This window comes from Dendrobates tinctorius, unplaced genomic scaffold, assembly GCF_039654945.1.
Source record: "Dendrobates tinctorius isolate UK_male_01 unplaced genomic scaffold, ASM3965494v1 ptg000022l, whole genome shotgun sequence".
Classification (NCBI taxonomy): domain Eukaryota; kingdom Metazoa; phylum Chordata; class Amphibia; order Anura; family Dendrobatidae; genus Dendrobates; species Dendrobates tinctorius.
This window is the reverse complement of record NW_027361690.1, coordinates 41408549-41434070: the sequence shown is the minus strand read 5'-3', so window position 1 is coordinate 41434070 and position 25522 is coordinate 41408549. Positions and strand designations below refer to the sequence as shown.

The window sequence follows — 25522 nt, the reverse complement described above, 5'->3', positions numbered from 1 at the left end:
TAAAATTTTGAACTTTGTTATGGCGGTCTCAAATTGTTGGTGAAATAAAAAAAAACAACAACATTTATTTAACTGGTGATCATTCTTAGCAGCAAAATATAAAAAGTGCCTTTCAGTCAGCTCCGAACCATCAAGAAGTAATAAAAGTAGAGATGGAGACTAAATCCAAGCTGAAAAAAAAAAAATCAACATTGTCCTTCAGTAAATGGGAATAAAATAAAAGATAAGGAGCTTGCTAAAAGGTATAAAAAGCTGAATACACAAAGCTTTCATGAGGAAGAAATAGGCACAAAAGGCAGTTCAAAAGAAAAGGACCAGAACTGGGTCACAGTATCATCTACATAGTCACAGCATGAGCTGGGAAAATAACTGGTACGTAATGAAGAGAAGAACCTAGGATTTTTCCTCCAAGTTGGCCGTCCAAACTGTGCAGTGTGGAGAGGTAATGGCCATGATAAAATCACTAATTCTTAGCGAACAACATGTGTTGACAGATAACACAAAATCACCGACTCTTTGTGTGGATATTAGAGAGGCTTTAGCCGGCGGCACACATACTATGCTACGGCGCGTCCACAAAGCAGCTAACTATATTACAAGAGCACATCACTACACAGCCATTCAGCGCTACTCCCTGGAGAGAATTACCTCAGAGCTGACGGTCTTCATGATGGAAAAGGCCAGTTTTCTAAACCAGGAAAGCAGTTTAGAAAGGAAGCTGGAAAGCTGGGCAGAGTGGTTATGGTAAACAGGGGAATAATGAAATGGAAGAGGTAATAAATGGATGGACATGGATGGGAAAATGTCATACACAAAGTCAGCGATGCTTCACAGATCAATAAGTGGATGATATAGTTCAGGGCATGGGAGGATGTGTGGTAGCAACACTCGGACAGTGGAGAATTCTGGATCATAATATCAATACATGGTGGTAAGATTAGGAGGGGGTCACAAAACAGTGCAAAAAGTTGGAAGTGAAAACATGCATCTTACACGTTACATCACAGAGGAAAACGGGGAGCTTTAGGCGGGGATCACACATGTGAGAATCTCACATGTGTGAGGTCCGTATATTCATTACCTAGATTAATATCAGAGGGACTAATTGACCTGATGTTCCATTAAGTTTCACTGTTATTTTGTGATGTAATAATGTGACTTTCTTTCTGATATTTTGGTTTTGATGAAACATCTTGCTTTTATATATCTCTAGTCAGAGTATTGATAGGGTTCACACCTGTTTTTCATCCTTATAGATGAATCTCGCATGTTAATACCCGGCACTGCCGCCAGCACTCGGCGCTCGGACAGGACCGTGCAGCTGCATGTATTTTTATGCAGCCGCAAGCTCTGCTCCCGAGTGCCGGCGGCAGTGCCGCATATTAACATGCGAGATTCATCCGAGATTCTCACATGTGTGACCCCGGTCTTAGTAGAACATTTATTTTTTCATTACTTCAGCTTTTGGCAATTTATTAGTAGCCACACTGGCATTGGGCATAACACAAGCTCATGCATGGCTGTTACCTCAAAGGATCTCCATGGCAGAAAACTACTTCCTAAGGCCAGAAGTCAGCGTGATGGGAGACACCAAGGATTTCATTTTCTCTAAAAAGTATATTTCTGTCTATTTTTCCTTAAGACTGGAATAAGGCACTAAAGGTCCGTATATTCATTACCTAGATTAATATCAGAGGGACTAATTGACCTGATGTTCCATTAAGTTTCACTGTTATTTCGTGATGTAATAATGTGACTTTCTTTCTGATATTTTGGTTTTGATGAAACATCTTGCTTTTATATATCTCTAGTCAGAGTATTGATAGGGTTCACACCTGTTTTCCATCCTTATAGATGTTAACCCATATATATATACCCACCCTGTTTTTATGCCATGATTAAGGATGGTTGCTTGCTTCACAAACTATTTGCTTTTATCTACTATTTTTAAACTTGTATTATGAAGTTTTAGGGCTAGAGCACATGACTGGACTTTCGTTCCGAGTGCGGTCTGACAAAAGATCTGATCACATTTGGACCAATGTTATTCTATGGAGCCATGCATATGTCAGATTTTATCCTCAGAAAGAGCATGTCTGAGGAAAAATTGCAGTATGCTCAAGTTGGATCAGATTATCAGATAGCACTTGGTCATGCAAGTCAATGAGTCCATGGAAACCGTTGGACTGCACTCGGATGACATCTTACAGGATGGAGAATATGGAGACATTTTTTTACTCTTCTCCTCATCTGAGGAAATCGGATCACACTATGATCACAGAATTACCTAAGTTGGATGTATTGTCAAGAAGCAGTCAGTGCACCAAGGGTCAGTGCTCCTACAGGAGGGGGTGAGCTGGTTGCCCTTTTTATTGCTGCACTAATTGACGAGACAACATACATAAATTAAATTAAACTAAAGTGTTTGTCTTGTTACAACCCACTTTTGAAAATTAAGATGGTGATCACTTATCCTTTGGCCAAAGAAATTGTGACCAGCCTTACATTTCTCAATGACATATAGATGGCACAAGTCCACCAGATCAAGAGCCATTGATACTAATGTTGTGCAGAAATTCTAGACTAATTTGATAAAACTACTGCTCTAAAATATCTACGTAACTGTAATAAGTGAATATGAAGCGTTAGTGGACTGCAGCTCTCTGCATGCTTTGTCACCAGCCAGCCTTAGCCTGCACGAAGGTCGCACAGCTCTTTACAGTATCTTACCTTATTTCCAGGTGATCTTTTTTCCAACAGAAGGCGAAATCGATTGCATGTTCGTTTGTTGTCTTTCAAACCTTGACCAAGACCGCGATTGTCATCTTGCATCAAGCGACGGTCCAGAATGATCTCGAGCTCACCTACAAGACAGAGAAAGGGCAATAAGGGCCAATTTGTTTAATAAATTAATAGCCATTTAAAGCCAAGTAATATCAATAGCAGCGTTTCATGTGATCAATGTTGTGGCGCTGACAGATGGTGCTCAGATTTAACGATTTTGATTTTCATAAACAGAGGAAACTCCAAGTGATTAATTAGCAGAGAACACAGCGCTTCTCCTCACCACTCTTCAGGCTGGATACCCCCAGGGCTTGGGCCGTGTGTAGCGTTAATCTGTTCTGCTCATCCTGGATGTATGCCATCACCGGCATTGGGTAGAAGTTGGCTTGCAGTGGAAGTTTTTTGAAGAACTTTCTAGTTTGGATCTGAATTTAAAATGAGAATAAGAATATGTCTGATTTTAGGGAAATCTACGGCAAGAATATCGACAGTTATATTAAGTAGAAAGCATCTGGAGTGTGCTCCATCTATGGCTATTAACAATTCGAATGCTGCTATCAATCTCTAATAGCGGCATTTAAATCGCACACTTGCCAGCACAGGTGCACACCGGCTCAAATCATAATGCAGCAATCAATGACGCTAATGAGGCTGGTGCTAGGTGGGGAAACAACCTTGAAAAGTAGAGGCTCATGAAGTGCTCCGTCAGGTCCAGAGCACATAATCTATCACTTGCATTTGAATTAAACCCCTGATTTATTGGGATTGCAGCAATACGGATTTACTTTTCAAAGACCTGCAAGAACATATGCAGTATATCCCAAAAGTGAATACATGCCTCACTTTTTTATAAATATTTTATGATATCTTTTCATGGGACAACACTGAAGATGACACTTTGATACTGCTAAATAGCACACAGCCATTAATGTCTAAACTGATAGCAACGAAAGTGAGTACACCCCTACATGAAAATGGTTAAATTGTGCTCAATAAGGCGTTTTCCCACCCTGGTGTCATGGGACTCATTAGTGTTACAAGGTCTCAGGATTGAATGGGGAGCAGGTGTGTTAAATTTGGTGTTTTCGCTCTCACACTATCTATCTTACACTGGTGACAGGAAGTTCAAGATGGCACCTTCTGGCAAAGAACGCTGAAAAAAAATTGTTGTTCAACATAAAGATGGCCGAGGCTATAAGAAGATTGCCAACACCCTGACACTGAGCTGCAGCATGGTGGCCAAGAAGATACACTGGTTTAACAAAACAGATTCCGCTCAGAACAGATCTCACCATGGTCAACCAAACAAGTTGACTGCACGTGCTTAGCGTCAAATCCAGAGGTTGTCAGTTCTAAATAGACGTATGAGTGCTGTCAGCATTACTGCAGAGGTTAAAGGGGTGGACGTTTAGCCTATCAGGGCTCAGACCATACGTCGCACATTGCATGATATTGGTCTGCATGGCTGTCGTCCCAGAAGGAAGCTTCTTCTAAAGATGATGCACAAGGAAGCCAGCAAACAGTTTATTGAAGACAAGCAGACTAAAGGCCCCATCACACACAGTGATCTCGCTAGCGAGATCGCCGATTTTGGGATGCCACAGTGATCTCGCCAGCGAGATCGCTGTGTGTGACGGGGATCAGCGACCGCCCCCCCGCCGGGTATCGCTGATCATGCTCGATCGGCCTGGGCCATTTTTTGATCGCTGGTCTCCCGCTGGCCAGCACGCATCGCTGCGTGTGGCAGTGAGAGACCAGCGATCAGCAGGTTTCTAATGTAAACATCGGGTATCCAGGAGCCGTGACTCTTGGATACCTGTTTACCTTGGAAACCGGCGTACATGCTGGTTTCCAAGGTAAACAGCGGGTATCCAGGAGCCACGCGGCTCTTAGATACCCGATGTTTACCTTGGAAACCAGAGTGTATGCCAGTATCCAAGGTAAACAGCGGGTATCCAAGAGCAGCGGCTCCTGGATACCCGATGTTTACATTAGAAACCAGCTTGCTCGCTGGTCCTGATCGCTGGAGGGGCTGTCTATGTGACAGCTCACCAGCGATCAGTCTAACGATGTCCCAGCGATCCCATCCATGTCGGATCGTTGGTGGGATCGCTGGGACATCGTTATGTGTAACGGGGCCTTAAGGATGTGAATTACTGGAACCATGTCCTGTGGTCTGATAAGTCCAAGATAAACTTATTTGATTCAGATAGCGTTAAGTGTTTGTGGTGGCAACCAGGTGAGGAGAGGAAAGACAACTGTGTCTTGCCTACAGTCAAGCATGATGGTGAGAGTGTCATGGTTTGATGGTGAGAGTGTCATGGTTTGGGGCTGCATGAGTGCTGCTGGCTGTGGGGAGCTACAGTTCATTAAAGGAACCAGGAATGCCAACATGTATTGTCACATACTGAAGCAGAGCAAGATCGCCTTCCTTGGAAAACTGGGCCACAGGGCAGTTTTCCAACATAATAACCCCAAACACACCTCCAAGACAACCAATGCCTTGCTAAAGAAACTGACAGTAAAGGTGCTGGACTGAACAAGCAAGTCTCAAGACATAAGCCCTATTGACCATCTGTGGGACATCCTCAAACGGAAGGTGGAGGAGTGCAAGGCGCCCCGACCAAGTATTGAGTGCATTTACTGAACATACATTTCAGTAGGCCAACATTTGAGTTTAAAATCATTTTTCAAGCTGGTGATATAAAGTATTCTAATTTACTGAGATAATGACTTCTGGGTTTTCATTGGCTGTAAGCCATAATCATCAACATTAACAGAAATAAACACGTGAAATAGATCACTCTGTGTGTAATAACTATATAATATATGAGTTTCACTTTTTGTATTGAAGTATTGAAGAGTTTAAATAAATTAACTTTCGTATGATATTCTAATTTTGTGAGAAGCATCAGTATATATATTCACACACTTGTATTCTGCTCTTTTACTTGGAGGCACAGATATTTATAGGGAGGCAAAAAAGAACCTGAAAGCTGTTGAGGTCAGTGAAGAAGGTGTCCTCGCTCTGGATGTCAGTGCTGATTCTCATGGCAATCTCTTTATTGACATGATCACGGATGTCAATGAGGGAACTCATATCTACAGAAAGGCCGTCAGTTCCTGTAAGGGAATAGAGTGCAGATAGCAAGTACAGAAATCACAGAGAAAAAGTGACGCTAAATCATATTCTGCACACAATGTGCCACGGCAATATTGCATATGTAATGTGGATCACGAATGAGACCTTCAGTTTTACAAATCTAAATCTAAGACTTTAAGCTCCTATGGTTTAATGTAAACCCCATCTCAGACTCCCATCTAGTCGAGCGGATGTGTTGACACATTGAGTTTTGGCAGTGGCTTTTTCTGAAGTAAAAATGCAGTACCTCAGCAGGAAAATCGCAGCATGCAAAATGCTTGTTTCTCATTCTCTATTGATGCATTTTTAGCTGTGTTTTTATGCATTTATTTAAATGGGTGAAAAATGCTGCAAAAACACTGAACGAGTTGACATGCTGCATATTTGAAAAAATGCATTTATTGTTAGAAACGTAACAAAAAAATAAGAAGAATGTGGATGAGATTTCAAGAATTGCATTAATTTTGCTGGTGCTGTAAAATACTGTTTTTACGCATGAAAAAACCCACGGAAAAAATACTATATACTCAACGTTTGAACAAGCCCAACAGCTCCACTCCTGCTTTAAAGTCAGAGTACAATGACCCTGACAAATTGGTTCTCTAAATTATATTACATTTTTTTGTCTTAAAAGAAAACCATTGGTTTCTCACTTACTGACACTGCAGCTATAAAATAAATGTTGTCCTGAGAATGTCAGTCTAAGAATTTTACTACCGTATATACTCGAGTATGAGCCGACCCCCCTAATTTTGCCCCAAAATACTGGGAAAACGTATTGACTCACGTATAAGCCTAGGGTGGAAAATGTAGCAGCTACTGGTAAATTTCAAAAATAAAAATAGATACCAATAAAATTAAAATTAATTGAGACATCAGTAGGTTAAATGTTTTTGAATATCCATATTGAATCAGGAGCCCCATATAATGCTCCATACAGTTCATGATGGGCCCCATAAGATGCTCCATACAAAATACACCCCATATAATGCTGCACAAAGGTTAATAAAGGCCCCAAAAGATGCTCCATAGAATATGCCCCATATGCTGCTCCATAAAGGTTATGGCCCCATAAGATGTTCCACAGATTATGCCCCCATAAGATGCTCCATAGATTATGCCCCATATGCTGCCCCCATAAGATGCTCCATAGATTATGCCCCCATATGCTTCTCCCATATGCTGCTCCATAGATTATGCCCCCATATGCTGCTCCATAGATTATCCCCATATGCTGCTGCCGCTGCTGCTGAAAATGAAAGTTTCAAAAAAATGACATACTCATCTCTCCGTCGCTGGGGGCCAGGTGTCGGTGTCACTGCTGGCTCAGGACCCGACACCTGAGATATTCACCTGTCCCCGGTCCATCGCTGCTAACCACTATCTGCCACGTCATCTGTCAGTGACGTTCAGTGACGTCATCGTGCCCTCTGCTGTCTGAATGTCACTGACAGAGGACGCAGCAGACAGCGGTGAGCAGCGATGGAGTGGGGACAGGTGAATATAGCCTATACTTACCCCGCTCCTGGCGCGGTCTCTGCAGCCTCGTTCTCCCTTCCTGCCTTCAGCGGTCACGTGGTACCGCTCATTAAACTCATGAATATGCGCATATTCATGAGTTTAATGAGCGGTACCACGTGATCGCTGAAGGCAGGAAGGGAGGCCGTGGGACAAGCAGGGGGGCTGCAGAGACCGCGCCAGGAGGGGGTAAGTATGTCCTGACACCCCCTGGCGTATATGACTCAAGTATAAGCCGAGAGGGGGACTTTGAGGCCCAAAAAATGAGCTGAAAATCTTAGCTTATACTCGAGTATATACGGTACTTTTATGAAATGCTTTCCCTGAATAATGAACTGATTATTTTAGCAAGGAATCAATGATATTATTATAATTTGTTAGAGTGAGGGTATCATCAGAAAATGACCTATTGTTTAAATCAGGTTTTTGTGTAACAGTTATTATAAAAGAAAAAAATGCCTGCGCTCGGCTATCTCCAGCGCTCCCATTAAAGGCTCATTCAGACGTTCATGCACATCGGTACGCGATCACTAATGTAACGACTACCCGTGTGTCTCCCAAGCGTGAAAGGTTCATGTATTTCTATGAGGCTGTACCACTCAGGTCGGGAGAGCTGAGACCAGTCCGTGCATTGTGGTCTGCTCTCGGTGTGGGGGTTTGTTTTTTGCGTGGCGAGCTAACTCTTATTCATACTATTTTGGTGTTTCACCGACATTTTGATATTGATATTTTTTTTTGAATGTTTTATGGAATTTTTTTTGGAATGTTGCTACTAGCAAAAAAATACAATTCTGGCATTTCAATTATTTTTTCTTATTACGTCATTTACTGACCGGTTAATTAATTTGATATTTTGATAGATTGGACTTTTATGGATGTGGAAATACCAAATAAGTTTAATATTTTACTTATTTTTAATGGGGGAATTAATATTTATTTTCTTTTTTCTTACATTTAAAAACATTCTTTTTGACTCTCAAGGGACTTGAAGCTGAAATCCTTATGCTATATACTGCAATCAGGGCTGTGGAGTCGGAGTCGGAGTCGTGGAGTCGGAGTTAGTTTTGGTTGGAGTCGGAGTCGGTAGAAATGTACCGACTCCGACTCCAGCTTTAAAAAAAATGTATTAATATTTCATAATTGAACTTTCATATGAATTTTATAAATGTTACTCAAATATATATGTTCTATCAAACTATGAACAACAGTGATAAGCAGTTCTGCTGGAGATAGAGACATTTCTTACTTCTTGTGTGTCACTGTTCTCCACTGCCCTTATCTAATCTTATACTTGGTTAACCTCATGCTGCCCCAACCCCCCTACTAACAATGTATGAAACTGAAAGTGAAAATGTGTTGCAAATTCTTAGTAGTAAAGCTCCTCCTCTAGACTAGATCATACTAGGTGTGCGTCTTCCAAGCATCTCACAGCTGCCTGCTACTCAGAAGAGGAAGACTGTAAGAAGTATTATCCTTTCAACAAACTTTGCATCAGTTAACTGTGAGTACATGAGGAATAATAACAGTATTACTGACCACTATATCAGTTGTACGACCTGGCAATAATTTTGTACAATTGTTTTTAGGAAAAACAATTGTCATTTGGATTGTGAATGCAGAATTAAAAACCTGAGAATGTCAAAGAAGCATCACATTAAATCAGCTGTATTTGAACATTTCACCATCACTCAAGATAGAAAACATTATGTCTGTCAGTGTATGACAAATGATCCAGACGAAAACAAATGCTGTGAAGCCAAGATGAGTGCATATTCAGGCAAAGATAAAAATGCTCCTACCAGAGCTTCTAATCTAAAGAGACATTTACAGCGTTTTCATCCAGAAGTACTGAAAGCAGTGGATGAGAAAGACTGCATCCAAACCAATGAACCAGTGCCCAGCTCTTCCAGCCAAACAAAGGCGCAGAGAACTTTGCAGCCATCAGTTGCAAGATATTTTGTCAGTGACAAAGTTACTGTGACAATGACAGTAGATACATTTAAAAAACAGATCATAGAGCTTGTTGTAAAGGATAGTGTGCCTATTTCATTATTTTCACGACCAGCTTTTATGTGTCTGAATGGGGAAATGGCCCGCAAGCTTGGTGTTTCTCTGGAGAGAGAGAGTATTAGAAAATTAGTAATCGAAGAAGCTTTTAAACAAAAGAAAGAACTTAAAAAAAACTCTCAAGGGACGCTTTCTGTTTCTTAAAATGGATGCCTGCACACGTCACAGAGTGAACTATTTTGCCATCAATGTCCGATTTGTTTGTGACAAAAATGAAATAGTTACCAAGACATTGGCAGTAAAAGACACCAAAGCTCATCACACCAGTGAGTTTCTCCAGGTCTTGGTGGAAAAGGTTCTGCAAGACTATGAACTTAAAAAAGAGCAAGTTCTTTCTGTCGTAACTGACAATGCTTCAAATATGATAAGTACTATTAAGCTAATGAATGAGAGTAATGATGGTGACCAGCAGCTAGAAGAACATTCTGGGTCCACAGACACAGAAATGTTTGAAATAGAGGAACACAGTATTGTAACTGAGGAGCAAACTGAAGTTGCTTCAGATGAACAGCAACATGATAGTTTAGATGATCTTGTTGAAACTGTGTCAATATGTTCTTTCATTCATCACATGCGCTGTGTTGTGCATACGCTACAGCTGGCTATAAGAGACAGTCTGCAAGAAGGACATGCTGCTGCACTGATTGGCAAGGTGAGAAAATTGGCTACTGTTGCCAGAACCCCTAAAGTTGACTCAATTTTGAAGAGACGTGCTGGAAAAGGGGCAAATATTGATCAAGCCACACAATGGGGCAGTACTTACTTAATGATTCAGCGCTTGGTTGAACTGAAAACCTTTCTTGTAGACATGGCTAACCCTCAACAGACGCTAAATGAAAGTCAGTGGAATCAGGTGACTGAGCTGGAAAAATTGCTAGAGCACCCATTTACAGTGACTAAAAAATTACAAGCAGAGGACTTAACTCCAGGTATTTTCTTAAAGGAGTGGAAGAACCTGATGTTTCGCCTGTCCCAAAGAGGAGGGTTAATTGCAAGTGGCATTGCTACATCAATGAAACGGAGAGAGGAGCTACTATTACAAAATAACATTCTTTTGGCAGCTGTTTATGTAGACCCAATGCATCGGATTCTTCTAGATGATCAACAGCTAAGTAAAGGAAAAGAAGCTCTGTTTGAAATAGCAGTAAGGATGAAAGGGTTGCAAAACAGTCAGGAGGAACAAGAAGAATTTGGTCGTCCTGCCACATCTTCACCCTCATCAACTGATGAAGAATTTAATTTTGAAAAATATTTGGATCACAAGGACCGTGCAAAGCGTTCCCGCATAGAAGAAGAGTCATCCCCATCAAGGAACACAGCCAGTACATTTCAGCAGAATTTTTCATGTGCACTAAAAGAAATTGAGAAATTTGACCGTTCATCAAAAATAACAGTGCAACAAGCGATTCCTCTGTATCCTGACATTGTCAGAGATGTTGCCCGAGTGGTTACTGCTTTGCCACCAACACAAGTTAGTGTAGAGAGGTTGTTCTCTGCTCTCAAAATAATTAGATCAGATTTGAGGGCATCCATGAAGGAGGATCTGACAGAGGCAATACTTTTTCTGAGGACAAATTTATAGATTTCTTCTTATTAACTGCATAAAAGTGTTTATTGCATATTTACTTACAGTTTAGAAAAGTTTATAAAAGTTATTTGCTATATTCTAATTGTATTCTAATAAATGTAGTTTTTGCTCTAAGTGGTCTGATTACTTATATGATGGTGAGAAACTGAATAAGCACAATGTTTAATATTTTACAACAGTAAATTTGTTGTTATGAATTGGCCATTTATGAAGGAGTCGGAGTCGGAGCCGGAGCCTGATAAAATCCAGGAGTCGGAGTCGCAACTGTGGCTTACCGACTCCACAGCCCTGACTGCAATACCATAGTATTGTAGTATATTGTAAAAATAATGGCTGAATAACATAGCAGTCATCTTCCGGGAGAGATGCAGGCTCAGCTCCAGAGCCTACTTGAAAAAAAGGAATCTGATATATGAAATACCAGTAAGTCTTGTCAGAAAAGGGTTAAAAAAAATAATATTTCATACTACCAAAGTGTAGACTATATAAATTCATCAGATATCAAAGGGACATTCCATAAATGTCAGTTCAGAGGAGGTCTGACTATAAGACACCTGCTAATTGCTAGAACAGAAACGACTGTCGAGTTCTGCTCTCAGTTTCACTTACGATACATTGTCAAGTCTATCAGAGTCAATGGCCAACCTGGTGGTCCTAGAGTGAACTCAGATTGCACCAACAGAAACAGAAGACCATCTCAGCCACTTAATTTTTGGCAATTGGAAAAGCTCCTGGAGTCAATACCCAAACAATCTGGTGCTTATGGTATGTTGATATGCCAGCTGATAAAGGTATTGATATTTTCAACAATTAAGACTCTGGTGTCATGATCCCAGTGCAGGTTTTGACCTGCACGTCAGGGGTTATTTTCTGGAGCCCAGTGCAGGCTTTGACCTGCACGCCTGGGGCCAATTATGGTGGCCTTTGGTTCAGGGAGAGCTTCTTATACTCCTGAGAAACTTCAATCCCCGTCAGTTATACTTTTGCCTTTGGCCGAATGTGTTGACCCCTGTGTGCCTGTGCCTGTTCGTTGTCTTATAGCTTGCTTATATGGTTCTGACCCGATTCTGTCCCCCGTTGTGAGTTTGCCTGCTGATTCTGTACTGCGCTACCCTCTCTGTGTATGACTCATTGCCTGTGACCTGACTATGCTCTGCTCGCCCCTCTTGTACTTTGCAGCCATCTCCGTGTATGACTCATTGGCTACGTCCTGACTATCCTTCCTGTCTAATCCTCTGGTTTTGTCGTGCTATCTCGTGCTTTGACCCCGGCCTGATCTGTTTTCGTCCCTGTCTATGCCCCTTGGTAACTTTGTCCCGTAGTTACCCTGCTAGGAGTATTTCTGCAGCTCCTAGCTCTCTGAGGTTTAGACCACGCCCCCAGCAGTCATGTGCTTCAGGTCCTGCTGTTCTGAAGTACGCACCTTCTCTGCTGCTGCCCGCTCCACAGCTATCGCTGAGCACAGTTTGTTTTACTCAGGTCACGCGCACTGGCTCAGTGAGCAAGTTCAGTGCGGTGTTCCTGACATCTGGTTGTTAAAAGGGCGAACTGCCTTGAATTTCCATTTTTTACAAGATTTTTCTTTCTTTTCAATATTATCCTTAAGAACGAATACAGTATATATATTCTCTTGAAACAAGTGTTATATTTCATCTGAACTATATACATACCTATTATAAAACTACGACCATTGATAAATATTGTTCTGTCTATACTGTAGTTGTCCAGAGTTGTTATGACGCTAAAGAAACTGACGGTAAAGGTGCTGGACTGGACAAGCAAGTCTTGAGACATAAGACCTATTGACCATCTGAGGGACATCCTCAAACGGAAGGTGGAGGAGTGCAAGGAGCCCCGACCAAGTATCGAGTGCATTTACTGAACATACATTTCAGTAGGCCAACATTTCGGAGTTTAAAATAATTTTTCAAGCTGGTGTTATAAAGTATTCTAATTTACTGAGATAATGACTTCTGGGTTTTCATTGTCTGTAAGCCATAATCAACATTAACAGAAATAAACACGTGAAATAGATCACTCTGTGTGTAATGATGTGTGTGTCTATACTGTAGTTGTCCAGAGTTGTTATGACGCCCTCAATTTTCAGAGAATATCGCCCACATTGCATTAATAAAAATTCAGCATACATATATATTAAGTGTAACAAACACTGACCTGGTAAATTATAGACCCTCATAGTTTGCTGAACATGTTGAAAATGGCAAGTCACTTCTGAAATGAAAGGACCCTCAATAACGCGAACCACAGGGGGGTCTTTTGGTGTGTACAGCTGTAAGATAAGGTAAGGTAAATATATTTACCTATAGCAGGTAGTCCTGTACTTATGGACAGTGCTGGGATAGGACACCCTACTGAAGGTAGAACAGAGACTAGTTTTTGTAAGTGATGGATATTTATATATTAAGATCCTCCGCTGCTGTGAGAGTGACAGGAGGACACTCAGGAAGCGAGAAGTCTGTAGAGGACACTAGATGTCCTAGAAAGTGCACCTCATTGTTTTGCCCAATTAGTACAAATTCTTAACCTGCGCAATATGTACCCCAGGAATACTGGCACTAAGGGGCACTTGCAGGAGCCTAATAATATACTTTTAGCCCGTAGTGCAGCAGATGATCCAAGCCTTTAGGGGATTTATTTGAATTAAAAGTCACTTTGTTTACGAACACTGAAAAACTGCCAAATAAGAGAGAACTGGCAAAATACTAATATTCTAAGAAATTATGCTGCAGAATTGTTATCATGGGTAATAAAAGTATTTAGCACTAATAATGTCCCGTAATATAATCTCCAGCATGCAGAATAAGTGAGTATGTTTATTATAAGCTCTATACCTTGGCATCTCCATCAGGTAGGAAGAGGTAAGCGCCACTTTTGTCCTTGGATGTGCGAGTTCCATAGATGAGAAATTCCATGCTAACTTTCTGTTCCTGCTCCTCTCCGGCTCGTTTAATGCCCTGCAACAATCAATAAATACGGTAGTTACATGAATCCCGGCTGCAGAAAGTTCTGATCTATGCATTGCAAACAAGCATGCAGATATGACATTTCAACACAGCATTATTCACCAATATCACTATATCAAGTGTTCTATATTTATAAAAAGTTGTATACAGGCTGTAGATAACACGAGCAGCTATGGATGTACAGTGCCCTGAAAAATAGTTAATACCCCGTGAACTTTTCCACATTTTTTCACGATACACCCCCAAACTTACCGCAGATGTATTTGATTGGGATTTTATGTGATATATCAACACTAAGAAGCAGGTATTTGCGAAGTGTAAAAGAATTGATAAATGGTTTTCTAAATATTTTAAAAAATATAAATCTGAAAATTGTAAAGTGCTTTTGGCTTTAGTTATCTAGAGACTGCAATTCTTGCCCATTCTTCTTTGCAAATCAGCTCTAGCTCAGTGAGATTGGCTGGAGAGCATCTGTGAACAGCAGTTTTTAAGTCTTGCCACAGATTCTCAATGGGATTTAGGTCTGGACTGTGACAGGGCCATGAATATGACTTGATATAAACCTTTCCATTGTAGCTGTGGCAGTATGTTAAGGGTCGTTGTCTTGCTGGAAGGTTAACCTCCGCCTCTGTCTCTAGTCTTTTGCAGCCTCTAACAGGTTTTCCTTCAGGTTTGTCCTGAATTTAGCTCCATCTTCCCATCAACTCTGACTAGCTTCCCAGTCACTGACGAAGAAAAGCATCCCCACAGCATGATGCTGCCACTGCCATGTTTGACTGTGGCATGGTGTTTTCAGGGTGATAGGCAGTGTTAGTTTTTCACAACACATAGCGTTTTGCATTTAGCTCCAAAAGTTCTAGTTTGGTCTTGTCTGACAAGAGCACCTTTTTCCACACACCAGCTGTGTCCCCTACATGGCATATGGATGAAGGTGCTTTGGTCAGATGAGAACTTTTTGGGCTAAATTCAAAATGCTGTGTGTTGTGGAAAACCTATACTACACATCATCCTGAAAACACCATCCCCATTGTCAAACATGGTAGTGGCAGCATCATCCTGTGGGAATGCTTTTCTTCAGCAGGGGCAGGGAAGCTGGTCAGAGTTGATGGTAAGATGAATGGAGATATATATGTGACAATCATGCAGGGAAAACTATTATTAGCTGCAAAAGACTTGATGAGGCATAGATTCACCTTCCAACAGGACAACAACCTTTAACATACTGCCGGGGCTACAATGGCATGGATTAGATCAAAGCATATTCATGTGTTTGAATGGCACTTTCACAGCAGACCTAAATCCCATCGAGAATCTGTGGCAAGACTTGAAAACTGCTGTTCATAGATGATCTCCAGCCAATCTCACTGAGCTAGAGTGAGTGTGCAAAGAAGAATGGACACAAATTTCAGCCTCTAGATGTGCAAATATGGTATAGACATACAGTTGTGGCCAAAAGTATTGACACCTGTGCAATTTTGCCAGATAATACTTAGTTTCTTCCTGAAAATGATTGCAAACACAAATTCTTTGGTACTATTATCTTCATTTAATTTGTCTTAAATGAAAAATACACAAAAGAGAATGAAGCAAAAAGCAAAACATTGATCATTTCACACAAAACTCCAAAAATGGGCCAGACAAAAGTATTGGCACCCTCAGCCTAATATTTGGTTGCACAACCTTTAGCCAAAATAACTGCGACCAACCGCTTCCGGTAACCATCAATGAGTTTCTTACAATGCTCTGCTGGAATTTTAGACCATTCTTCTTTGGCAAACTGCTCCAGGTCCCTGATATTTGAAGGGTGCCTTCTCCAAACTGCCATTTTTAGATCTCTCCACAGGTGTTCTATGGGATTCAGGTCTGGACTCATTGCTGGCCACCTTACAAGTCTCCAGTGCTTTCTCTCAAACCATTTTCTAGTGCTTTTTGAAGTGTGTTTTGGGTCATTGTCCTGCTGGAAGACCCATGACCTCTGAGGGAGACCCAGCTTTCTCACACTGGGCCCTACATTATGCTGCAAAATTTGTTGGTAGTCTTCAGACTTCATAATGCCATGCACACGGTCAAGCAGTCCAGTGCCAGAGGCAGCAAAGCAACCCCAGAACATCAGGGAACCTCCGCCATGTTTGACTGTAGAGACTGTGTTCTTTTCTTTGAATGCCTCTTTTTTTCTCCTGTAAACTCTATGATGATGCCTTTGCCCAAAAAGCTCTACTTTTGTCTCAGCTAACCAGAGAACATTCTTCCAAAACGTTTTAGGCTTTTTCAGGTAAGTTTTGGCAAACTCCAGCCTGGCTTTTTTATGTCTCGGGGTAAGAAATGGGGTCTTCCTGGGTCTCCTACCATACAGTCCCTTTTCATTCAGACGCCGACAGATAGTACGGGTTGACACTGTTGTACTCTCGGATTGCAGGGCAGCTTGAACTTGTTTGGATGTTAGTCGAGGTTCTTTATCCAACATCCGCACAATCTTGCGTTGAAATCTCTTGTCAATTTTTCTTTTCCGTCCACATCTAGGGAGGTTAGCCACAATGCCATGGGCTTTAAACTTCTTGATGACACTGCGCACGGTAGACACAGGAACATTCAGGTCTTTGGAGATGGACTTGTAGCCTTGAGATTGCTCATGCTTCCTCACAATTTGGTTTCTCAAGTCCTCAGACAGTTCTTTGGTCTTCTTTCTTTTCTCCATGCTCAATGTGGTACACACAAGGACACAGGACAGAGGTTGAGTCAACTTTAATCCATGTCAACTGGCTGCAAGTGTGATTTAGTTGACCAAAAAAGAGCAGACAGAGGAGAATGTCTAAAGGATAATAGTAATATTATTTAAACCCCATATAATTGAGGCTATACATTAGTATATATTTAAATACTCAAATTATTAATCATATAACAATAAATCCTAAAGAAATAGAGGCTCACAAAACGTTAGGAAATCATGCAAAAATTTTTATTCATCATGAAAAAGTGACAAAAAAGTTTGAATCATGGGTATGCACATACAAATAAGTAGGGAATAAGGGAAAGGGAAAGAGGAAAAAGAGTGTGGAATAAGCAGCATAATTTTGCAACGGCAACCATTACAGAAAATATCAAAATAAATAAGGTTTATGAGTATACGTTGCATGTATATAGATTATAAATATACCACACTCTTAACAGAGAAAAAAGAAAAAGAGGAACACCTCCTGAACTCCATAAGACGGCAGCACTGCAGCTATAACAGCTGACATAACAGCTGAGGTTGCAAAGACTGTGTTTTTTGTGTCAGTCAAAATTAGACCAACTGTGTCCGGTAAGGTGAAAGGTAAACTAAATACAAGTGAGGTAAAAGCGCAGAATAGCAGCAGGATCTCTAAAGTTCATTACCTTCGGACATGTTGCAGTGCAGTCACGAAATAGGAGACAGGGGGGACCCTCTTAAGCCTCGACGCGCGTTTCACCACTTCCTTGTGGTTTCATCAGGAGGCGTGCAATCATTTTCAGGAAGAAACGGAGTATTATCTGACAAAATTGCAGGGGTGTCAATACTTTTGGCCACAACTGTACCTCAAAAGATTTGCAGCAGTAATTGCAGCAAAAGGAGGGCCAAAAAAGTATCAGACTACAGGGAGCTGAATACAAATGAACGTGCTAATACTTGATACTTAGTGCTGGTAAATCATATAAAATCCAAATAAAATACATTTAAGTTTGTGTGTGTAACGTAAAAATACGTGGAAAAAAATCACAAGATTGTATACAGGCTGTAGATACCATAGACAGCTATGGATATATACAGAGTGTCGATAACATACAGTGGATGTAAAAAGTCTATACCCCTCTGATTATATGCCTGGTTTTTGTCATGTAAAAATTAATAACAAAGGTACTTCAGAACTTTTTCCACCTTTAATGTCTCCCATGATCTATATAAAGCCATTGAGAAACAAACTGTTATCATTTTGAGGGGTAAAATATAAATAACAAAACTAAAATAACGTGGTAACATAAATGTGAACACACTCTTATAATTTGGGATGTGATTGTGTTCAGAATTAGCCAAGCACATGTAAATTCACGTTAAATAGTAGTCAGTACTCGGCTGCCATTATTTACAGTGATTCTGATTAACCCCAGTTTAGCTGTACTAGTAGGATTTTCCTGGCATTTTCTTAGTTGCATATTACAGACAGCCCATGGTTCATACACAGCTTACAACACAGCAAAGGGATCTCATTGTTGAAAGTTATCAGTCAGGAGAAGGGTACAAACAGTTTCCCAAGGCATTAGATACACTATGGAACACTGTGAAGATGTTCATGAAGAAGTGGCTTGAAGGGAATTTGTCAGGTGATTTGGGTGTGGTATCCTAAGAGTATCCTGACATAGGGTCTGGGCAACCATTTCAGGATATGTAATTTTTTATTTCTCTACGTGGCCCCCTTACCTTTGCTGTAAGCGCCGGACAAATTTATTGTCTCACGCTGAGAAGGGATGCATATCCCATACAATGACAACTAATTACATGAACACTCAAAACCTAAAATCCCCTACAAAAATGAGCTATTAGAAATACTATGGAACTAGAGTTGAGAAACAAGGGCCCATGTAGCTTAGATTTTGGCGCAGTAATACAGAGGTATTCTAGCCGTGGATCAATGCTTCTGCAGAGCAATATATGTGTAATATGGCATATTATATGGCAGGAAATGCTCTTCATATGTAACAGCGATAACATATAGAGGTGTTATGCCCATTTACTCACCTTCATTAGTCCTGTGACACCAGAAAACCACACCTGAATGTACTGATTCTCCATATAGAAGTCGTCCGTGCTCGTCTCCAAGAGCTTCACTGAAAAGGTGTCCTGTTTCTTCACGTTTAGGTCTCTTCCATGTAAATAGACTCGGACATTGGATTTGAGGGTAGTGTGTGTATCAAAAGACATGTAAAGCTGAAAGATGCTCAGTCCCAGAGCTGGTAACCGGACAGTGAAGGACACCTATGGAAACGCAACAGACTTTATGATCAAACACTAACATGACAAATGAGAATGAGATCTTTCAGATCTAGATCTAATTAAATACCGACTTTAATCCAACTTACATAATAAATATACGCACTCCTATAGCAAGGGGGTGCTCAAGAACGGTTCAACTCTGATAGAATAAGAACACAAAAGGACTTGAAAAACATGAATTCAGGTTTTTTATGACAGGCAATCCAGAGAGATTTAGTAATATATAACTTTCCCATCCCAGAAGACAGACCTTCATCAGATTGCTGTGAGATTTAGGCCACATTCACATGTTCAGTATTTGGTCAGTATTTTACCTCAGTATGTGTAAGCCAAAACCAGAAGTGGGTGATAAATACAGAAGTGGTGACGTGTTTCTATTATACTTTTTCTCTGACTGTTCCACTCCTGGTTTTGACTTACAAATACTGAGGTAAAATACTGACCAAATGCTGAATGTGTGAATATAAGAACAGAAGTGGTAGCGCAGGGGAAACTGTAGTCGCTATATATATGACACTCATATTTAGGGTGTAGATTCCTCATGTGAGACAATCGGGCTGATTATGCTAATGACACTTGGCTCAAACTGTCAGAGTTTGGTCCAAAAGTCACCTGAGTGTGATCTGATTCTCTTGCATGGAAGAATCACAGCACAGATGTGAAGACAGAGGACTTAACTTCTCATCTTCTCCATTGTTTCTGTGAACGTACATTGGGTTGCACTGGGATGATATTGCGTGCAGTCCGATGTTTCACACGCACCCATACACTTATATGGGGGCGCATGGTCCGAATATCGGAGCTACACGCAGCATGTACTGTTGAAATGTTGTGTACCTTGGGCATGGAATACATTTTTCACCTATTTTACAGAGTGTGGCCTCCATTTCTTGCATCTATCTATCTCACAATGTCCGCCCTCTTAGGAGGGGTGGTGATAAGGAAAAATTATTGAAAAAGAAGGAATTGGAATGGATCTATAGATTACATTCCCTGAAACCTAACAGTCTCAATGTGGATTTTAAATTACATACTGTATTATGAATTCATGGTTTCCTTTCCAAGAGGATATTTCTTCTTTGAATTTGTGGTATAGTAAGATCTAATTCTGTAATTATTAATATTATGTATATACACTCACTGGCCACTTTATTAGGTACACCATGCTAGTAAGGGGTTGGACCCCCTTTTGCCTTCAGAACTGCCTCAATTCTTCGTGGCAGAGATTCAACAAGGTGCTGGAAGCATTCCTCAGAGATTTTGGACCTTATTGACATGATGGCATCACACAGTTGGCGCAGATTTGTCGGCTGCACATCCCTGATGCGAATCTCCCGTTCCACCACATCCCAAAGATGCTCTATTGGATTGAGATCTGGTGACTGAGGAGGCCATTTGAGTACAGTAAACTCATTGTCATGTTCAAGAAACCAATCTGAGATGATTCGAGCTTTATGACATGGCGCATTATCCTGCTGAAAGTAGCCATCAGATGTTGGGTACATTGTGGTCATAAAGGGATGGACATGGTCAGCAACAATACTCAGGTAGGCTGTGGCGTTGCAACGATGCTCAATTGGTACCAAGGGGCCCAAAGAGTGCCCAGAAAAAATTCCCCACACCATGACACCACCACCACCAGCCTGAACCGTTGATACAAGGCAGGATGGATCCATGCTTTCATGTTGTTTACGCCAAATTCTGACCCTACCATCCGAATGTCGCAGCAGAAATCGAGACTCATCAGACCAGGCAACGTTTTTCCAATCTTCTACTGTCCAATTTCGATGAGCTTGTGCAAATTGTAGCCTCAGTTTCCTGTTCTTAGCTGAGAGGAGTGGTACCCAGTGTGGTCTTCTGCTGCTGTAGCCCATCTGCCTCAAAGTTCGACGCACTGTGCGTTCAGAGATGCTCTTCTGCCTACCTTGGTTGTAACGGGTGGCAATTTGAGTCACTGTTGCCTTTCTATCAGCTCGAACCAGTCTGCCCATTCTCCTCTGACCTCTGGCATCAACATGGCATTTCCGGCCACAGAACTGCCGCTCACTGGATTTTTTTTCTTTTTCGGACCATTATCTGTAAACCCTAGAGATGGTTGTGCGTGAAAATCCCAGTAGATCAGCAGTTTCTGAAATTCTCAGACCAGCCCTTCTGGCACCAACAATCATGCCACGTTCAAAGGCACTCAAATCACCTTTCTTCCCCATACTGATGCTCAGTTTGAACTGCAGGAGATTGTCTTGACCATGTCTACATGCCTAAATGCACTGAGTTGCCGCCATGTGATTGGCTGATTAGAAATTAAGTCTTAACACACAGTTGGACAGGTGTAACTAATAAAGTGGCCAGTGAGTGTATACTGTATGTCCTCCTTAGATTCATTTATATGGCTGTCAGTTCTGATTTAATTGTGGGTTGAAGAAGATGCCTTTAATTAGGCATGCACTTCCCCTTTATCCAGGAGTTCCAGAGAGTCTGCCCCAGTCATTGGGGACTTCTCTTTATAGCATCCAGTTCTGGCCTTTTGTATTATGCTACTGACTTTTAACAGTAACCTTATTTCCATGAATGTCCTTTGAAGCTCTAACATCATGGCAAATATACAGGTCTGGCAAAAATAAAGAGACCACTGCAAAATTTTCAGTTTGTCTGATTTTTCTCTTTATAGGTATATTTTTGAGTAAAATGTAATTTGCGCTTTTATTCTATAAATTACTGGCAACATGTCTTCGAAATTCCAAGCACTAAATTTTGTATTTATTTTCAGAAAATGAGAAATGGTCAAAATAACAAAAAAATGCAGTGCTTGCACACCTCAAATAATGTTAAGTAAACAAGTTCAGAATCATTTAGAAACAACAATACTAATGTTTTAACTCAGACAATAAAGCTTTTTATAAAAAAAAAAAAAAATGTTTTATCTATTAAATAATTATAAATTAAGATAGATTGGGGTGGAGATAGTACTGGAGCGGCTTGCTTGCTGGGACATGGCTAAGTGAAGCCCTACCTGGCAGGTTTATATACCTTTCCTAATTGGTGGCTGGCTAATTGGATCCTAAATAAATCAGTTAAACAAAACGGAATCAGTCGTCGGATCCGACATTTGACAGATCCGGCGCTCATAGGCTTCCATTGCAGCAAACGACGGCCGGCCGACGGACAAACAATTTTCGATGGTGATCGACGGATGTAACGTGAGGCCATCCGTCGCAATCCGTCGCTAATTCAAGTTGATGAGAAAAAAACGAATCCTGCGGCATCAGTCGCCGGATTCGTGTTTTTCAAAATTTGACGGATTGCGATTGATAGCAAAATACTGAAGTGTGAAAGGGGCCTTAGCAGTTCATCTTTGTTTGATGGCTTGTGACTATCCATCTTCCTCTTGATTACATTCCAGAGGTTTTTAAAGGGGTTCAGGTCTGGAGATTGGGCTGGCCATGACTGGGGTTTGATGTGGTAGTCCTTCATCCACACATTGATTGACCTAGCTGTGTGGCAGGGCGCACTGAACCGCTAGAAAAAACAGTCCTCAGGGTTGGGGAACATTGCCTGAGCAGAAGGAATCAACTGTTTTTCCAGGAGAACCTTGTATGCGGCTTGATTCATACGTCCTTCGCAAAGATTAATCTGCCCAATTCCAGTCTTGCTGAAGCACCCCCAGATCATCACCGATCCCCCAACAAATTTCACAGTGGGTGCAAGACAATGTGGCTTGTACGCCGCTCTCCAGGTCTTCATCTAACCATTAGAATACCAGGTGCTGGGCAAATCTGAAAATTAGACTCATGAGAGAAGATTACATTACTCCAGTCCTGTATGGTCCAATCCTTATGGTCTTTGCCAAACTTCAGCCAGGCTCTCCTTTGCTTCTCGCTGATGAAAGGCTTTTTCCAAGCTTTACATGACTTGAGCCCTGCCTCTTAGAGCCTGTTACGAACTGTTCTTGCAGTGCACTTCACCCAGCTGATATTTGCCATTCCGTTTGAAGGTCACTTGATGTCATCCTGGGGTTGCTGAGTGGCATTCGAATGACGGTCATCCCGGTCAGTGGAGAGTGTTTTCGCCCTCTGCTGGTCTGTAGCTTTGTTGTCTCCAATGTCTGCTGCTGGACCTTGTTGTAATGGACTGCTGTCTTAGAAATTTTTAGGATGGAGGCAACATGACGCTCACTGGATCCCTCTGCTAGTAAAGCCAGAATTGAGCCCTTCTTTTCCTCACTCAAGACTTTTCTTTTCAACTCCTTTGGCATGGTTAAAAGTTATTTTTTCATTCCTATTACTTTTGGAATATTACTAGCACTTGTTTTGCCATCCAGCTTGTCCTATTGCAAGAGGATTGTGAACACCACAGCAGGGTTTTTTATACTTTCCTTCGTTAAATAAGATTTTCAGCTGATCACCTAATCAGAAGCACATTAAGTAGAATGAGGTGTACTCCGGTTGGAATTCAACTGACACTGGAATAGAATGGCTGTCAGACATGTAGAGAAGCTGATTTTTATAAAACTGTGCAGTGGTCTCTTAATTTTTGCCAGAGCTGTATATGTAAAGTCTCTTTATATTACAATACGCTGTACTATAGTATGATCGTGTTTAGTGACTTCAATATCTGATTGATGCATGCACAGACATGCACACTTGGTACATCCACAATAACATGGCGCATTTAAGCATCAGTATGTTTGGACGCATGCGCAATTGTAGGGAACCTGGTTCCTTGTTACTGTATGTTCAGCAGATCTTTGTCACGCACATTATGACCCCTAAGACGATCTCGGCACAAGTCCTCATGAATTATGATTGTTGATGGGGCGGGTCATTATTTAACCTAATTATGGTATATACAAATGTGACACTCATGAGCAATCAAGTCCTCTGTACTTTTATGTACATTATGAACACTATTTCACATTGATTTCAATTGAATGTGGATATTTATTAGATATGTGTATATTGACTGCATTTATGCACATTAGATATGGATATTATATGATATTCTATAATGTTTGCTAATTATTGTCATAATTGATGCACTTAGATATGTATCACTTGCACACCATTTTCAATGCTTGAGAAAGTTCCTCGCTTGAACCAAAACATCGCTATTATCACCATGTATCAAAAAATAAATTGGTATATTTTTGGATCTTGGGAGTGCTACCTATATCTTTTTGGATATAACTGAGGTTTGGTTTTGCCTGGGATGCTTTGCACCCACCACTCCCTTCAGCTTTTGCTTGTGCAGCACCTATACTATATTTTTTTCTATATGTCTATGTATCCCTGCGATATAGTCTGGTCTTCCTCAGGATTTGAATAGGAAAATTTTCTGTGGCACCATGTCTACATGATGTTCTTCTCTCTCTCTATATATATATATTGTGGTAGATCGGCTCACTCGGTTGCTCATAGAGGTAGACACTGTCTCTTTAAAATTTCCACTGGTTTATAGAGTGTACAGTATAGACCAGGCCACGTTAGCAACATAATCATGGCCTTTCTGGCCTAACGGGAAAACAAAACAAAAACAAAAGGTACAGTCCGTGTTGCTGCAAGGCTCACTAGCTCAGGAAACAAACATAAAAAAGGATCAATTTTCCTTTTCCTCAAACACAGCTCTGGTGCTCCCATCTCCAGGCACACCCAACACTAAATTAGCCAGAAGGCTGTGTAGTTATCCTCAGAACTCCACCCTGGAGTAGAGATATGGTGAACAGCCTCCACCCACTCTTCAACTGTTTACTAAACATGGCCAATTAACCTTAGTGTGCTGGAGCATTGTGCTAGGGTCTTATCACTAAAGCTAACAACATCAGTGTTACAGATATTATATATTTTTATTAAGGTATTTAGTATATAAAGGTGCACTGGTATATAGAGCTCTATGTCGATGTACAATATGTATATAAATAAAGAGGTTTGTAGCGATGTGCTCATAGTTAACACCATGCTAGAAGGTGTGAGTTTGAATCCAGGAGGAGGCCAAACTTCAAAGAAAGCAGAGAATTAATTACTGTGCAAATGCAGCAGTGTCTGTGCCAGAGGAGCAGGAGACATCACTGAGCTGCACAGACTGTCCTGACTTCAGCAAAAGTTGAGCTATAACCCTGACATTCTGGGACAGAGGGACATGTCCCCTAATCAAGGACTGTCTAACTTGGGGTCGGGATGGTTGGGAGGTATGCAAGTTTCCCATTGACACACGGCTACTAAAAAGCATTTCTGTAAACAAGTCCGAGTAGCAGCATAGGCAAGAAGGCTGCCCCAATAACCATGTGCAGAAAATAAAATTAAAAACAATGTGCAATTAGAAAATTAAAAACCATCAAGAAAAAACATATGTCAGTAACTGGTTATAATTTGTAGGAAAAAATCCAGGTGACACATACCACACAAGGTACTGTGGGAAGTCATCACAGCTGGTTGTCC

The 25522-nt window shown here is 41.0% G+C and overlaps 1 protein-coding gene across 2 annotated transcripts in view; it reads right to left on the bottom strand.

Annotated features, from left to right (window-relative positions):
* The window catches only part of MAN2A2 (mannosidase alpha class 2A member 2), a 243957-nt gene that overhangs the window by 17737 nt on the left and 200698 nt on the right, over positions 1–25522 (bottom strand). Inside the window, exons 15-21 of one of the 2 annotated variants that reach the window (XM_073568628.1) lie at positions 18837–19073; positions 13952–14074; positions 13275–13389; positions 5774–5907; positions 3068–3209; positions 2731–2864; positions 649–726 (exon numbers count right to left, since the gene is read on the bottom strand). In XM_073568628.1, coding sequence (XP_073424729.1) covers positions 649–726; positions 2731–2864; positions 3068–3209; positions 5774–5907; positions 13275–13389; positions 13952–14074; positions 18837–19073 — 963 coding nt within the window. The remainder of the gene's footprint in view (positions 1–648; positions 727–2730; positions 2865–3067; positions 3210–5773; positions 5908–13274; positions 13390–13951; positions 14075–18836; positions 19074–25522) is intronic. The other variant, XM_073568627.1, reaches the window with a different exon arrangement.